We start from the raw sequence: 16,703 nt of genomic DNA on the forward strand, positions 1-16,703 counted from the left end.
ACATATGTTTTCATTGCCAATAAAGTCCCATTGAATTCAGAGAGACGGAGAAAAAGATACGGCGAACCAGAGAGAGAGACAGACAGATGGACAGAGAGACCGAGACAGAGAGGGGAGGTGCAGATAAGTGCAGCCTCCTGGGCCACGTGCCAGGCTAGACTGGAGATAAGCCGCAGGGCCAGAGGAGATCCAGTGTCGTCTTATCAGCAAGGTCTGGTGCCCAGCTTCATGGACAGAGAAAGGGCCTTTGTTTCTGGAGCTGGAGGAGAACCCTTATTGGTCTCAGTTCATATCGCATCTTCATTGATCTTGGTCTGCCAGTACTACAGTATACAGTAAAATAAGGGGGGGGGGGTGCATTATGGGCTTTGCGTGTGTGCGTGGTCGAAATTGTGATACTGAAGGCATCCATACTAGGCCCCCTCCTGTTTTTTCTCTACACCAAATATTTTTGCCAGATAAAGACAATCTCTAAACTCACGTAGCTCAATGTACAGTAGTAGCATCATAGCATGTGAGTGAATTTTGCCTCATGACATTTCAAGTACACTAGGATGTGGTTAACACCATCGGGGCCCCATGACGTATAAATCACCGTCAAGTTCAAGTGCACATGTGCCCGAGACGGAGATTGATAATCTCCGTAGTGCTATGAAAACTGATCGCATCGCTCTACAGCCTAGAGGCGCTTGCTGACGATGGGCACATTATATGAATGGATTAAATAGGCCCAGGCCCTGAAGGTGTTAAAGAATGTCTTGATGCTGTCTTGAACACTTTATAATGCCAATTAGTGACGTGACAACTTCTATAACATCATGAACAGAATGTACATTCTTTCCACTATACCACCAAACTCACACAGTGGCGCTGTGGGGACATAAAAAGTGCGGGACATTAATTATTGGGGGGAGGTGTCATGACTCAGTGTATTAACCCGTCTGACACCTTGATCGAGTTGAGACTACTGCAGTTACACATTGACTATTGCGTAGCAAAATTGAAACGGTGCTAGACCATGGCTGATCGGGATAAAAATAAATAAATTGACCAGGCATCCCCCAATAGTGCAGGGACATTCAGACCCAAATGACCCCCCCCCCTCCGGCGCCTATGATTGCACACCTTTCCTAATATTTAGAAATTGCACACCTTTCCTAATATTTAGAAAGTGGTAATCAGCTCGTCACTTTCTTGTCCATTGGAATTTAGGGACTCGCGAGTCACATCCTGCTTCTGGTCTCCTAAAGCAGTGGTTCTCAAACCTTTTAATTTCAAGGACCCATTTGGGTCCATTTGGAACCCCCTCAAGGAACCCTGGCCTAAGGGACCCTGTACTGGACCCACGTGACACGTCTCAGTCTTCAGTAAGGAAGCTCAACCAAACCAAAATTAACTACAGTACATGTACTGTATCGGTGAGACTGCATGTGTGTGACTTTGCATTTTAGTAAGGGTGATGTTTTTTCATCTCTCTCTCACACTCTCTCTCACACACACACACACACACACACACAGTTAACCCCACCACAATTCCTCTCTCCAAAAACACAGAAACGCTCTGGACCACAATATTGTTTTGGGCCGGGGGGGGGGGGGGGGGCGGGGGGGGGACGTAGGGGCTTGAGAGTATCCTGGTTGAAAGAGCATAGCAGCTGTAAAGTTGTTTGATGGCCCTAATGGGCTGAAATAGAGACCAGTGAAGTGTAGCTGGGAGGCATGTGGAGTGCAGCCTGCTAGAAGAGGAGCACACGCGGTGTGTGTGTGTGTGTGCGTGCGTGCGTGCACGTGTGCGTGCGATGTAATATAGGCATAATGTCTAGCCGTGGGGAATGTTCAAGCTGTGGTTGTGTCTGTTTTTGTTTATAGATTGCCGTCTTTGTCACCTCTAAAGGCCACATACTGTAACTATTACTATTGATTTGAATGTCATGATTATTTATATTTATATAACAGACGTGCTTCAAAATTATGTTATTGGAGTACCATCAAAGTGTCTCTGAGCTGTGATTGGTGTAATGGCATCCGCTAAACTCTGATTGGTGTAGCAGCGTCAGCTGAGCTTTGTAGTTTGCTGCGATTGGTCTAGTAACGGGCGCAAATTTGTAGTAGTCCTTAAGTGGCAGACTATTGCAATGGACCTTTCGCTAAACCCCACCCTAAAAGCGATTGTCCAATGCCAATCCAAATAGTTTAGGAACCATTGCTATGTTGGCATATGGTTTGGCAAGCGTCTGTCACCTCATAGCTGTCAATTCTATTTTGCATGGCTGTGTTGTTGAACACATAAACAGCTTACACCAGGGGTTCTCAACTCGTGGGTCGCGACCCCTCGGGGGGGTCGCCAAATTATTTTGGGGGGTCCCCAAATATATAAAATAAAATAAAAGGTCTGCAACTGAATGGCTGGAAAGTGGAAATGAAGAGTTTACATATAGTACACATAGTACATGCATACTGTAGTTGCATACACCTTCCCTAATGATTATATCTGGTTTCAGTATTTATTTATGGTGTATTGTCTCTATTATTAAGGTTATTGTAGCAGTCAATTTATATTGGGGGTCGGGAGGGGGCGGGGGTCCCGAGACATTGCCAAAGCATTTCCGGGGTCCCCGGCCAAAAACGTTGAGAACCCCTGGCTTACACGACTCGCCCACCAAGGTGATGGCAATAATACCAGTAAGACACCTAGTCATCTGCCTAGTTGACAGCAGACTGCTGGGTGAGCACTGGCGCTTTGGCATGGGGGGTCAGATTAACATATGGAATGAATTCTGTACTGGCCATGTATGGAGTGTCTTGAGTGTACAGGGTTTGATGTGGTCAGATCAACATATGGAAAGTCAGAACAGGTCAGCTCCATATATGGAGATTTAAGGGTAGAGCGAGGTCGCGTGCACGCATCCGCCTAGCTGACAGCAGACTGCTGGGCGAGCACTGGCGCTTTGGCATGGGGGTCAGATCAACATATGGAATGTCTAAGGGTGGCAGCCAGGGCAGTGTCTTGAGTGTACAGGGTTTGATGAGGGCCCAGGTAGGGCCAGGCCTTAATTTTCGGGCCTGTTGAACTCTAGTTTTCGGCGGCTGGTATCAGTCAAAAGGGAGACATCGAAGAGGAAGGATGACCATATATGGTCATGCATGGGGTGACCAACCAACCAACCAACTGACTGACGGGAAATGCACGATTTCATTGTAAATGCGACTAATCACTGTAGTCTTACCATGCATTACATGAAAACTCCTGTCTGTCTGACTGATTGATTGAGTGGATACTTTTTTCCTCGTATTTCTAGTTTTAATGGAAATAATGTCATGCACATTTTTCCAGTGCATGGCCTACTGCAGGCCTTGTTGACTAGATTTAGAAAACATTTTGAAGATCCTGCTACTGACATGATCGATTATTTATATGGAGAAATCCCATCATTTAGCATGCATCTAGTATAGCGGCAGAGTGGAGTGGGTAGGGCATGTGGACAATTCAGAAATTTTACAAAACAGTCTTTGTTTTTAGTTTTTTAGTTTTTTTTTTTTTACTTTTATATGAATCATGCAGCATTATGTTATAGGTCTATAGCTTTAGCTCTTAGCTCAGAGCTAAAGCTTTTTTTAACCATTGTTTGGGTGACGTAAGTGGTTGTCACGAAACAGTGTTCGCAACAATACAACTTGTTTATGAAATGCTGTTTATGGTTCGCCTGTCCAATCATTTCGCCACAAGTCTGCCACAACAATGCAGACTGTGTAAATCAACACAATGTGTTGGGTGTCTTAACTCAAAAGTGTAAAACGGAGAAATCACAGTAATTAACTCTAATCCCCGACCATCCCTCCATTCAGTTCTTATACTCTGGTTTCTTCCTTTCAGCAGAATGTGTTCCTGCGGCGGGGGACCGCTCGAGGGGACGGGACGTTGCCCTCGGGGACCCGTCGCACCGGAGGAGGATCGGTGGGCCGCGGCGACGTGTTCGTGGTGGACGAGGACACCGACCTGCTGGACCCGACCCTCCACAGCGGCGGGGGGCACGTCCCGCCGATGTGGAAGCCCCCCCGGCAGGGAAACCAGGAGGATAAGACCGAGTCCTCCTCCAAACACCTGGAGGAGAACATCACCACGGACAAGTCCAAGGCCGAGTCAGGAGGAAGGGCTGTGCCCATGTTCCCCGGGAAACCGTCCGATGGCATCATCATCGATTTGGATTCGAGGTCCGCACCCAAAAAGCCCCCGGCGAGGCGTCCCGTTCCTCGCGTCCCCACGGACCCTGAGCACCCGGACGCTAACGAACTGGAAGAGGATGAACGGGTGAGGATATCGTCACGTGACTCTTATGTCCTCACCTCTGGTCGCCATGACGCGAATGGGGACAGGACGACGCAAAGCACCGACGGGCCTCATCGCGGAAACACGGTGACGGTTGTATCCAGGGAAGGAGACCTGGTCCTTGGCTCAGATGGAAATACATACCGGATCCAGACTGGACCCCCAGGACGAATGGGGCCCCCGGGGAAGGAAGTGAGTATAGTCATACACCCTTTGTGTTGTACAGTCCAGGGGTTCCCAAACTGTGGCGCGTGCACCCCTTGTGGTGCGCGAACGCCCTCTAGGGGGTGCGTGACATGAGAAGGGAAATGGCAGTTTTATGGTGTTATTTAGCACAAATGGAAAAATCTGGTAAACCACTGTTGTAAGGAGATGAATAGAGGAGATGAATAGAGGGTATACAGCAGCTGCATGTCTTTCAGTGCAGTGACATTCTGTGATTATTTGCCATAATCATATTAAAAATGTGTATAATTTCCCACCAAATGCAACGAGATTTAGGGTTGGGGGTGCATCAGCTAAGTCAGGAGGAGGTACTGTAACAGGGGGAGCACGGCCAAAAAGGTTTGGGGACCGCTGTAATGTACACTAATGTCCCTGTATGAGAATTTTGCTATTTGTACAGTTAGACAGTGTAAAATATATATATATATAAAATGACCTCTTCAGTTGATCATAATAGTAATAACTAGATAAAGTGACCCTCTGGGCACAGGTCTCCACCAGTGTGAAAAGGGTGCCATTTGCCTTTTCACATTTGCCTTGGATGGCAATTGGATTATTTGAGGCATTATGTTCCCAAAATGTGTTTTGCAAAAATTCACCTGTTGGTGGCACTATAACAGGCCAATGTGAAAAGGGTGGGATATATTCCTCAGCCTAGTAGGAATGTCTGTGAAAGATTTCACGTAAATTGCATGCTGCGTTCATGATTTGAGGCTTTTTGTTCAAAACGGGCCAATCCTGCAAACTTTGAAAGCCAATGTTAGCCAATTAGGATGAAATATGAAATATCGGACAGATCTGTCTTGAACACATGACTATAGAAATTGTGTGTAACGATTTGCGGGATTTTTGGACACACACACACACACACACACACACACACACACACACACACACACACACACACACACACACACACACACACACACACACACACACACACACACACACACACACACACACAGACGGACGGACTCACACACACACGGACGAAGTGCAAAACATACTCTCTCCCCATGCCTTCGGCCTGGTAGAGACAATAATAAAGTTGGCAATAGGAAATATACAGAATATGAACATGAAGTATATGATATTTACAATTTAGGCATTTAGCAGATGCTCTTAATCCAGAGCGATTTACAGTAAATAACATATATATTACAGTAAAATATATATAAAAATATTTCATCACTGGAAAGAATCACATGTCTAATATTTATTCTTGGTCAACTTAGCTGTTAAATTGTTTTCGAATGTTGGATGAGTTAGAAAAAGGACAAACAGTATGAACGAAGAAAAGTGAACAAAGTGAAAGAGACTACAAATGCTGGTCTCAATCAATTGCGGTATGAATGTAATTAACACAGTTCATGCTGTGCTCTGCAAGCATGTGTTGGTGGTGCACATGTCTTTGATGTAACGCTCGGAACAGACACTGACATAAGTGTCGACGCCGTTTGTCCCAGCATTAGTCACTATAGGACAATCATGACTTATCACTTCCAGACCTAAACGATTGGTGCAACAGAGCATCGTCCATTTATACCGTCCAATCAGAGTGGCGTTATACCTGCATCCAGGAGGCGTGGTCAATGCTGCTCAAACCCGCAGGGGAAGACGGAACAAGGCCCAGATTGCACATCTGGTACCGTCTGGACCAGTGCAGTGGAGTCGGGGAGCTATAAAACCCTGGGATCACTCACCACCATTACTGTGATGGATCCCGGCTGCAGGGAACATGAAGGAGGCATGCTATGAATCAGAGCTTGCACTGTAGTGTGGAGAACTGAAATAATTATCTGTCTCCGTCTGCTTCTTCTGCTGCTGTCAACCCTAGTGGATGATGCTTAATATGGGATACAGTAGGTGAGCAGAGGGCTGTCTAAAGTCTCTAGGAATGATGCAGAACAGAAAGCATTCCAGGAATTTTCATCTTTCAGTGGCATGCAAATCCTGTGTAGCATTTTACATACTATTGTATGCACTGCAGATAGTTATGTTAAGAAAAAGATATCATGAAATTGTGACAATGTCTCCCTCCTCGCTCAATCTCTCTCTCTCTCTCTCAAACACACACGCGCGCATGTGCGTATGTACATGCGTGTATGTGCATGCATGCACACACACACACAAAACGCAGTTTTGACAACAACATGCATAGCGACGTGGGTATCCTGCACGTGTTCTCACCGGTTGACATTTATGAGGTTTGTGTTTGCATGGCCATAACATCGTTCTCCTTTGGCTGGGGAAAAGCTTGTTATCTTTTATTGTCGACTAAACTTGTGAGGAGAATAAGTGAATAGTTTTGGCTTTCCACTGACAGCAGTCAGTCAATGAGGCCCACAGAAGCCTGCAAAGCTAGGGGGTGGTTTATGGGGGTCAGCTGCTCTGTTTTCAGGCAGACGGTTTTGGTCTTTAGAAAGGTGTGACCTTTTTAAGTGGGGGGCAAAAAAGGAAGTGCTTTATTGAATTATGGGTGTGTTACAGTGTTTGGTGGGTTCTTGGTCTTAGACGTTTGTTTTTTTGTCATTGCATTTATGATACACGTATTCTATTATTGGATTTATATTTTCAGCATTGCAGTTGCTTTTTTTTGTCCCATGTATTCCTACAAGTTGTCTAATGTCTATGTATTCACCATTTTTAATTTGTACTGCCTTTTACAGGGTTGTGTGGGTGACCCTGGCTGGACTGGGTTTAAAGGTGATAAGGTGAGCAGACCTTCGTAACAGTTTTCGATAGCTTTAGTGGTTTCTGTAGTTTATGACCAAACAGCATACAATAATGTGTTGGGTTAGTCCATTTGACCCTCTCTAGAGCTTGAATGAGCCACTGTAAAGTTTTTATTCTGAAACAAGAGTGTATGTATACCTTGTTTTACAACTCACCTTCACCTTTAGAGATTAATTTATTCACAGTCATAAACTCCTGTCCCTTACTCTTTTTAACTCTATGTGCATCTGTGTTTAGGCTGTAGTTTAGTGATATGTACATGAAATCAGTTCTTCGCTGATGAAGTTGAAACTTCAAAACGTCTGCTTGACAACACAGTAAATACTCAGTGTTGGAAGGTGACATCATATTTTGGTGTAAAAAAATATTAAAACATTAAAGCAATCGCAGTAACGGGGGTCTCCCTCTCTCTTTAGTAAACTGAAAATAAATCAGTTCGGCAAATCCTATCCAGTCAGTAGAGAGAACTTCCCGAAGATATATGACAATGATCCAGTTCCTATTTGCTAATTTCTTTATTTTATCACTTCCAATCTCACCTGTTTATTCTGTAAAAAACCGAATAAATGATCGCAAACGGCACACAACCGGGACATTCATTACATTGTATACATTTTCCCCGGTTTTCATTTCACTTTTATAGGCTACTATACATTTTATGAGTTCTTCCTCCTGAAAATGTGTATCCCTACAGTATATGAAAATGTATTTTCGTAGAGCTGGAAAGACGGGATGACCCCTTTTTAGTGAACAAACACTTAGTGAGGTTTACTGTGGGAATATTGAACTATTTAACACCAAATATTTATGTATTTGTGTCTCTGAGAGTGTTGTTTGTGAATGGTCGATCTGTTTACATTTCTCTCAAAATGAACACTCAGGGTTTGATTAGATTTTTATTAAGGATCCCCATTAGCTGGTGCCATAGCAACCAGCTAGTCTTCCTGGGGTCCACATAAGAATAAACATTACAGTAGACATACAATTACAAATACACATTTGTTAAAAGTTCGGATAACATACAAATAAAAATTGTGTATAAAAATAAAAAGTGAGAGCGTGAAAACAAAAAAACAACACAACACTGTATCAAATGGAATTTTAGATGCTTTTTTTTTTTTTTTTTTTAGATATTTTTTTGCGGCTTACGCCTTTTATTGATTTTTGAAGGGACAGACAGTAGGCTGACAGGAAACGGGAGAGAGATGGGGGGATGACATGCAGTAAAGGCCGTGTCGGGTCCGGGAGTCGAACCCTCGGCACACTGCGACTGGATTACCAGTCCGGTGCCCAGACCGTTACGCTACGGCCTGGGCCTTTTAGATGCTTTTTAAACGTTAATTTACTTTAAATGCAACAGAGGTTTTCACAGTGGAGTCATGTTGTCTGTGTGTGTACGACCTTTCCTCTTCACCTTGTGCAGGGCAAGACTGGGCCAGAGGGGCGTCCTGGACGAAGGGGTGAACAAGGGCCTCCAGGACTGCCAGGTTTACCTACACTCTACCTGTGGAAAAATACTGCAGAGGAGTGGGCTGCCTTCCAGGTAAGATGATAATCCTATACCGCAACACCCTTGCTAATGTAACTTAAGAATGGAGGTTTTTAGGTCCGGAGTTAAATTATAAGGATTTTACTTTGTAATTCGCTCACACACTTAATCTGCCCCAACTTGATTTTGCCATCCCATTTCAGTAAAAATCATGAGTTTTGAGCACCTAGTTTGAACCCTGTATGAACTAGTATGAACTCTGGATGTACGTACTTACAGCCTGAGCAGGGCCAGTTCTAGCTTGTATGGTGCGGCGGTGCCCTAGGCCAGGGGTTCCCAAAGTGTGGCACGTGAACGGAACGCCCTCTAGGGGGTGCGTGACATGAAAAGGGTAATGGCAGTTTTATGGTGTGATTTAGCACAAACAATCATGTTAAAAAAAATGTATCATTGTCGGCCAAATGCAACGAGACTTAGTGTTGGGGGGTGCATCAGCTAGGTCAGGAGGAGGTAACAGGGGGTGCACGGCCAAAAAGGTTTGGGGACCGCTGCCCTAGGCGAACCCCCCCATCTCTTTAGTGCCCAGCCTCCCATCTCTCTCTCTCTCACACACACACACACACACACACACTGTATTCTTTGATCTAGAATGATCGTTTAATACAGTTCACAACACCAATTCATGTATGATGGGTTTCCTAGTGATAATATTAGAATACAGCTGGATATTGTTGTATGTATTCTATTCCATACACAGCCATGTGCACCATGTGCACTTTTCATGGTGGGAATCGTCTCGGCAGCATTCTAAATGTTAGCGTGTGATGCCGCATCAATCACAATGCACCCGTTAATGTGTGTCCCCCACATATGTTAATGTGTGTGTCCCACATATGCGTTCATTCACTGAAGGAAGTTTACACGTGTCTAGTGACGCTATCTTCACTCCATTACATAGACTGCGTCGCATCCCAAAGAGAACAAATATACAAGCGTCGCAAATGGAATGTGTGCATACCTTGGGGATTTGTTTGTTTTGTCAAGCAAGCAACACCGTTGCACGATGGAGTAAAAATGACGCTGAACTTTACAGCAAACGCAAAGACGCAAAGACATACATTTTAATCGCGATCTTCGCGTCCAAAAATGATACGCAGTGTTTTTGCCTGGAGGGAGTGGAGGCGGGCCACCGTGACTCCGTGCAAGACACCTGACTTCTTGTTTTGAGGGCAAACATATTTTTCCAAGACAAATATCTCCCCCCCCCCCCCCCCCCCCCCACTGCTTCGGCTTCATCCTAGGGGAAACACTGACACTATGCGTTTAAGAGGTTAATATACAGACACTTGGATAAAGTTTCTGTCTGAAATGACATCTCAACCTCCAGACAAGATTGCAACATCTTATCTGTGCATCAGGTGTAACATTTGTACACAGGCGCCGCCAACCACCCTGGCTTTATGGGAATTCTTCCACTACGACGTGATAAAACTAAATGGAACGCTTTTGAATGTCATACCGGGCAGTTAAAATTCAAAGCCCCCAACCCTGGACCAGGTGATTTCTCCTTTATCATCTGCTACCCCTTCCATAACTCATGCTACAGACATGCGTGCTGTGCATCAAATATAACCCACATATACTGTACATACAGTACATCGAAGCCCCCACACACACACACACACACACACACACACACCAATGTTGAATGTTTGACCCCACACCAGTGGTGCGTGTGAGCCCGTGCTCTTCTCTCATCTGTTTAATAGCTCTACTACTATGGTCACATCTGTGGGCTGTATAGTAAAGCCACCACTATATCAGCATGATGGAAAACGGCATCTACGTTATTGAATAAAGATGCTGCAGAAGGGGGGGGGGGGGGGGGGGAGAGGAAGAAAAGAAAGCATTGATAAGCTGTTGTCTTTTTGCTTCTTTTCATGACGTGCAATTTGTTATGTTGTAAGCTTTGAGGGGGCTCCAGGGAGTCCAGGAGTCCCCAGCTAAATACATGATTGATAGGAACCAAATGGGTCTGCGAATCTTAGACTAATTACCAATCATTATACAGTGTAGATCTGGGCCCCAGAGATGAGAAATACTATCAAATGGGGGTCTGTGGCCGAATTCACCGTATGGTACAGTACCATAACAACTGTACAGTAACTGTTGAAGATCAATGGTAACACACAGATGTATTTTTTATCTCATGAGACAATGCGAGCGAAGAGAAGATGGAAGGCTGTTGTCAGAGGTGACGAGTTTGTGAACGCTTTTTAGAGTTTGTTTTTTATTTCTTTTTATATAATCTTTGAAAAAAAATCTACATATTTTCTTACTTTTTTCCATCAATAGCTTATACTGATATTTCACGTAAATTGCACACTGCGTTCATGATTTGAGGCTTTTTGTTCAAAACGGGCCAATTCAGTAAACTCTGAAAGCCAATGTTGACACATGACTATAGAGATCCTGTGTAACGATTTGCGGGATTTTTGGACAGAATCTGGAGGAGTAAATAAAGTTTTACAAAAGTCGTCCTCCTGGTGGCAAAATGCAGGTCAAAGGTTTTTCCTTGGCCTCTAGGGAGTGTGCATGCAATGTTTCACGCAGATCAGTGCAGTTATAGGTAAAAATGTGAAAATCTGCCTCATGGTGGCGCTATAACAGGCCGTCGTTGGCATCCAGGGATGTAGCTGTACACAGATGGACGAACGGACGGACGGACGGACGGACGGACGGACGGAGTGTAAAACATGCCTTCGGCTGGTGGAAACAATAATTATATTATGAACACGGTGCCGACTGGCGTTTCACTTTTACTCTGTGATAGAGTTCTCAAATTCTGCTCAAACCCGACCCTACTCCTCGGGCCAGCACAGTTAGGGCCAGGCCTTAATTTTCAGGCCCGTTGAGAACTCTAACTTGGAAGTGTTATTGTGTTGAAAGGATAATGATATTGGCACTAGGGATGTCCCGATCCAGATACCACAATTTCTGTGTTGTGTTATAGCTGTCTAGCTATATATCTCGTTTTGGTTTATAGAAGACTCCTCAATCAAATGTGCACTTGCAGTTTGGGCAACTCAAAAGCAAACTCTGCATGTCCCAACATTTTATTTACCTGCCATAGTGTCAACCCCTTACCCCTGTGTCAGATCGGTGGTTAGACTGGCACATTCGCCGATACCAATATGATCCGATATGACAAATAAGGGCCGATACGATACTTTTCTGATACAGATACAGTATAGGAACATCATTGGAAAACGTATATAGAACCTTGATTTAAGTATGTGACATGAATTACGGCTTTGCATAATATGGATGTGGATCTGCATCTAGGATATTTCTTTAAATTGAACTTTCACTTTCCTCTGCAACTTCATTTGATGCATTATTCTGTTATTATCCTCTGCAGCAAACCAATTTCTACCAATTGATGCGTGCAGGATGGCCTGTAAGTATGCTGTGACTACCTATACGGAGGCTAGCCTGTGGTTGTTGGAGTTAGTTGTTGCGTAACTTGTTTATGATGTAAGTCCCTGTTTAGCTGACACCAAGTATCTCCTCCCTGAGCTTTCAGAGCAAAGAGGGCCTTGAAGGACCCCCCGGGGAGATTGGAAAGCCAGGCATACAGGTGAGACAATTAGTAGTGATTCATTATGTTTTGAATAAATAATTTGAGATGAAACACAGTAGTATGACAGTGGCTACATGGGCAGTTAAATCCCCTTTTCATTCCGAATAGAAGTTCAAGCCTATTACACGTTGTCATGTAAACACCTACAAAAACTTAAATCAGAATTATTATATTATTATTATTATTATTATTATTATTATTATTATTATTATTATTTTGTTTTACCTGAAATGTAGTGGAGTAGAAGTAAAAGTATTAGAAATTGGAAATTCTCAAGTAAAGTAGAAATACCTAATTTTTACTTTAGTAAAAGTACTAAAGTAAATACTTATTTACTTTCCACCACTGGACGTAAACATATCCGCCCCGCCCCCTATCCAATCAGAAGCCTTCCCAGCCCCAAACCTGATGTGGAATGAAATAATCGGATTTAAAAGTATTGTCCATGTAAACACTCAATCGGAATGACCATTCCCCATGTAAACACGCAGCAAAAAACGTACTTCTGAATTTATTAATTCTGAAGTTTTTATTCTGAATGAAAAAGCCCTCATGTAACCGCAGCCAGTGGCTCAATGGATAACTTTAATCAATATGCAAAAGTTCAGTGAAAATAGGCAAACATTTCATTTGGCAAAAATAGCCCATCTACAAGATCACAAATCATCACATTGCATTGCGCTGTGAGCTTGTAGATCAGCTCTTTTCAGCAATGAGATTTGGTGTGGAGTGAAAAAAGGAGGGGACCAAGTATAGACTCCAGTTATACCCCGATCAACAAAGTATAGCAGCAGTATACTGTAAGTGAGATATTTTTGTTAACATTTGTGTTAAATAGCTTTATATTCTGGTAGGAATTATTGCTACAGTATACAGTGTTAGTTCAGTAACATGGGTCTCCCTGTACCACTTTACAATTTAGAATTTTGGCATTTAGCAGACTGATTTATTCTAGAGAGAGAGAGATTTGCAGAACAATACAAGGTAACATCAAATACATAAATAGTCATCAAGAATCATAAGCAAGCTAAGAACCGGATATCTGTACAGTACTGTACTATCACTAACATGCTTACTGTCCCTGTGTAAAAAAAAAACCTTTGACATTTGAATCAGATTTGTATTTATGCTTTTCTAATCCAGGGACCGCCAGGTGAAGCTGGGGACCGTGGACGACCAGGGATGGCGGGGGAGATGGTAAGAAAAATGCCATTAATTCAGACCATCCAACATGCTAGAACATCCTGCTTAAAACAAACTAGAAACACCACATAGTGGTTTGTATGCCCTCGTCGTGACATTCCCTCAAGGCAATATTGCGTTCACGAGAATGGGACGGATATTGGATCACAGTGACATTGATCTTTGACCTACTGGGGGCCAGAAAAGGGCGATACGAGGATTATCCCACCGGGAAGATGTATCGCCTCTTATATCCTACTCTTCCCCACTGGCAGGTGCAGCCTCCATCCATAGAAGTGCGTGCAAGTGACATATATCCCTTCTCGCCCGGCTTCCCTCCCTCAACATTAACCAATTGTGTTTGTATAGACGCTTGTACGCACGTACAGATGAACGAACGGACGGACGGACGTATGGACGTGAAAACATAATCGTTCCGCCTGCCATGGCTGTCCGCCAGTAAGCCCAGACATTCTTGTTGTCATACATAATTATTTTATACTCATACATTTATGCCATCTTTACAATCTCTGTACTTATGCACTTTTGCTTCGTTTGCCTCGGATGTGCTGTTTAAATTGTTGTAGACTAGTCCGACTGTAAGCCAGTACTGAATACAAATCCAAGCAGTTGTTGCCCTTAAAACTATGTGAATATGAATCTAGAGTTGGTCTCTCCATCTAAGCATAGCATAGCATGTGAAGAAGAGGGAGTGTGGTTAAGATGCAAATCCCCAGTATGACGTAACCATCCTCGTAATGAGAGACAAAAGTATTTTTATGGATAAATTAAGAGGTTTATCAGAATTTGATCAGACAGATTTTACTGTTTCATAACATTGTTTAATAGGCATCACATTCGCTCAGCGAGACATTGCTTTTTCTCTCCCATATGGCCTCAACTTCTAAAGAAAGAAATCTGCGAGCTAAAGAATTTTAGCAGCTTGAAAAATTGGAGATATTTGGCATTATCTGAGTGTCACATGTCTCTCTTAACCGCTCATCTGTCTCTGAATTCACGGAATGTCTGCATTTGTATCCTTCTGTCTTGTTTGTCTGCACTTTACATATCTCGAGAACCTTCAGAATGATCAACTTCAAATGTGGTGTGTATTGCTGAGGACCCAAGGGAGGGCGGCGAGGGTCGTCGTGCCAAGTATGAAGTCGGTCGGATCAGCGGTTGTCCAAAAATATCTATAAATCTACAAGTAATTGACTTCAAACTTACCAAAGGGGCATTCCTTAATTCCTGAAGGTCCATGCATTACATGGGCATCACAGATCACACACGTACATAAACATAGGACATGGGTGCCTGCTCATGTCCTATGTTTATGTACTCTCTTATGCTTAGTTTACAGTGGTGGAAAGTAACTAAGCATTTATTTACTCAAGTACTGACAATTTTGAGGTAAAAGTAAATGTTGATTACCAGACTTTTACTCGTAGAGGTGGGGCAGCGGTGGCCGAACAGTTTGCGGAGCGGTCTTGATACCGAAAGGTCGCCAGTTCGACTCCCCGACCGGCACTTTAAAATTACCACCGTTGAAGTGCCCTTGAGCAAGGCATTGAACCACCACCATGAGATGTTCTATCAGCAGGGTGTGGCTGTAAACAAGCATCTCAAGCTTAGTCTTAGTCCCACTTCCCTGGGTAAACAAAGAACTTTGCTTTGTTTTGCTTTACAGAATATTTCTACATTGTATTATTGCAGTGTTGTTTTTGGCAGCAAATTTAGATTTTAGTTTTAGTCATAGTCTCTTCAATAGTTTTCATTCAGTTTCAGTCACATTTTAGTCACCTGGAATGTTGTGTGTTAGTCTAGTTTTAGTCTACTAAATATCATAAGATTTTAGTCGACTAAGGCCTCTTTTAGACGGCGACCATCTCCATATAACACGTCAAAGTCCCGTTGCGTTCTCATTTCTTCTTACCCTTTACACGAGAACGCACACGTTATGATATAATGTGCTATTATGCTATACTGTCGCTAGGTGGCGATAACAGCTGCCAAATAGACAGGTCACCCACGTACAAGAAGAAGACGCAAGCGGCGCAACACTGCTCTGGGCGCGCCACGGGATGATATATATTTATTAAATAAACGCTGCTGCCGCGGCTGCCATCTATCACAAGGCTTTTTATTTACATCATGGTTTTACATTCAACATCGCTGATGAGCATCACTTTGTAGGCGAGGAGGGAGGCTTGTTCAGGAACTCCATTATATCATAATGATATTGCTCTGCATCAATGTAATAAACATATGCGCTGTGAGCCAACGTGAGCCATGATGTCTTAAGTTTTGCGGATTCACCGTTTTGACTGTTTATATGGAGACCATAGGAAACGGCGTTCTCAAAGATTTCCACTCTGGGAGGCGGTTTTACTTTGTTGCGTTTTCACCTCCTGAGAACACGGTTCTCGTCTAAATGACAGCAGCAAACGATACTTTATTTTGACGTTTTATATGAACACCATCCTCGTGTAAATAGCACCTAAAATGTATTTTGGTGGGCCTTGGTTCCGTCGTAATGACTGTTTTTACACTTGCTGAAAATAGCCGATCTACAAGCTCAGCTTGTAGATCTGCATTATTGATACTTTTACTTTCACTGCTTGTAGACCTGCAGTAAGACGCCCTGAGGGCGAGGGCGCGTGCACGCGTCCCCCTGGGTGACGGCAGACGCTAGACTGCTGGGCGAGTGCTGGCTCTTTGGCATGGGGTGGGAGGGTGGTCAGATCAACATAATGTACTGGCCATATATGGAGCGTGTCTTGAGTGTACAGGGTTTGATGAGGTCAGATCAACATATGGAATGCTAGAACAGGAAGGACGGGTGGGGAGGGATCAACATGTCAGAACAGGTTAGCTCCATATATGGATATCTAAGGGTTTGAGGTCAGATGCAGAGTTGTTGGCCAGCTCCATATATGCAGATCTAGGTGATGATCCAGTGTTCTGTGACTTGATGTCACGAGGTGCCGCGTGACCATATATGGAGGTGTGATGTCACGAGACGTGACCATATATGAAGGTGTGATGTGACGCAGTCGCAATAAGCTATTTTCAGCACACGACGACAGCAATGCGCAACTGCA

At 43.7% G+C, this 16,703-nt stretch overlaps 1 protein-coding gene across 3 annotated transcripts in view; it reads left to right on the top strand.

Moving 5' to 3' along the window:
- Positions 1–16,703, top strand: part of LOC310878796 (uncharacterized protein) — a 174,520-nt gene that overhangs the window by 75,895 nt on the left and 81,922 nt on the right. For 2 of the 3 annotated variants that reach the window (XM_083793192.1, XM_083793194.1), the window contains 6 exons: positions 3,875–4,519; positions 7,222–7,266; positions 8,712–8,831; positions 12,199–12,237; positions 12,364–12,417; positions 13,564–13,617. In XM_083793192.1, coding sequence (XP_083649318.1) covers positions 3,875–4,519; positions 7,222–7,266; positions 8,712–8,831; positions 12,199–12,237; positions 12,364–12,417; positions 13,564–13,617 — 957 coding nt within the window. The remainder of the gene's footprint in view (positions 1–3,874; positions 4,520–7,221; positions 7,267–8,711; positions 8,832–12,198; positions 12,238–12,363; positions 12,418–13,563; positions 13,618–16,703) is intronic. The other variant, XM_083793193.1, reaches the window with a different exon arrangement.

This window comes from Protomyctophum parallelum (genome assembly GCF_964188405.1).
Source record: "Protomyctophum parallelum genome assembly, chromosome: 21".
Classification (NCBI taxonomy): domain Eukaryota; kingdom Metazoa; phylum Chordata; class Actinopteri; order Myctophiformes; family Myctophidae; genus Protomyctophum; species Protomyctophum parallelum.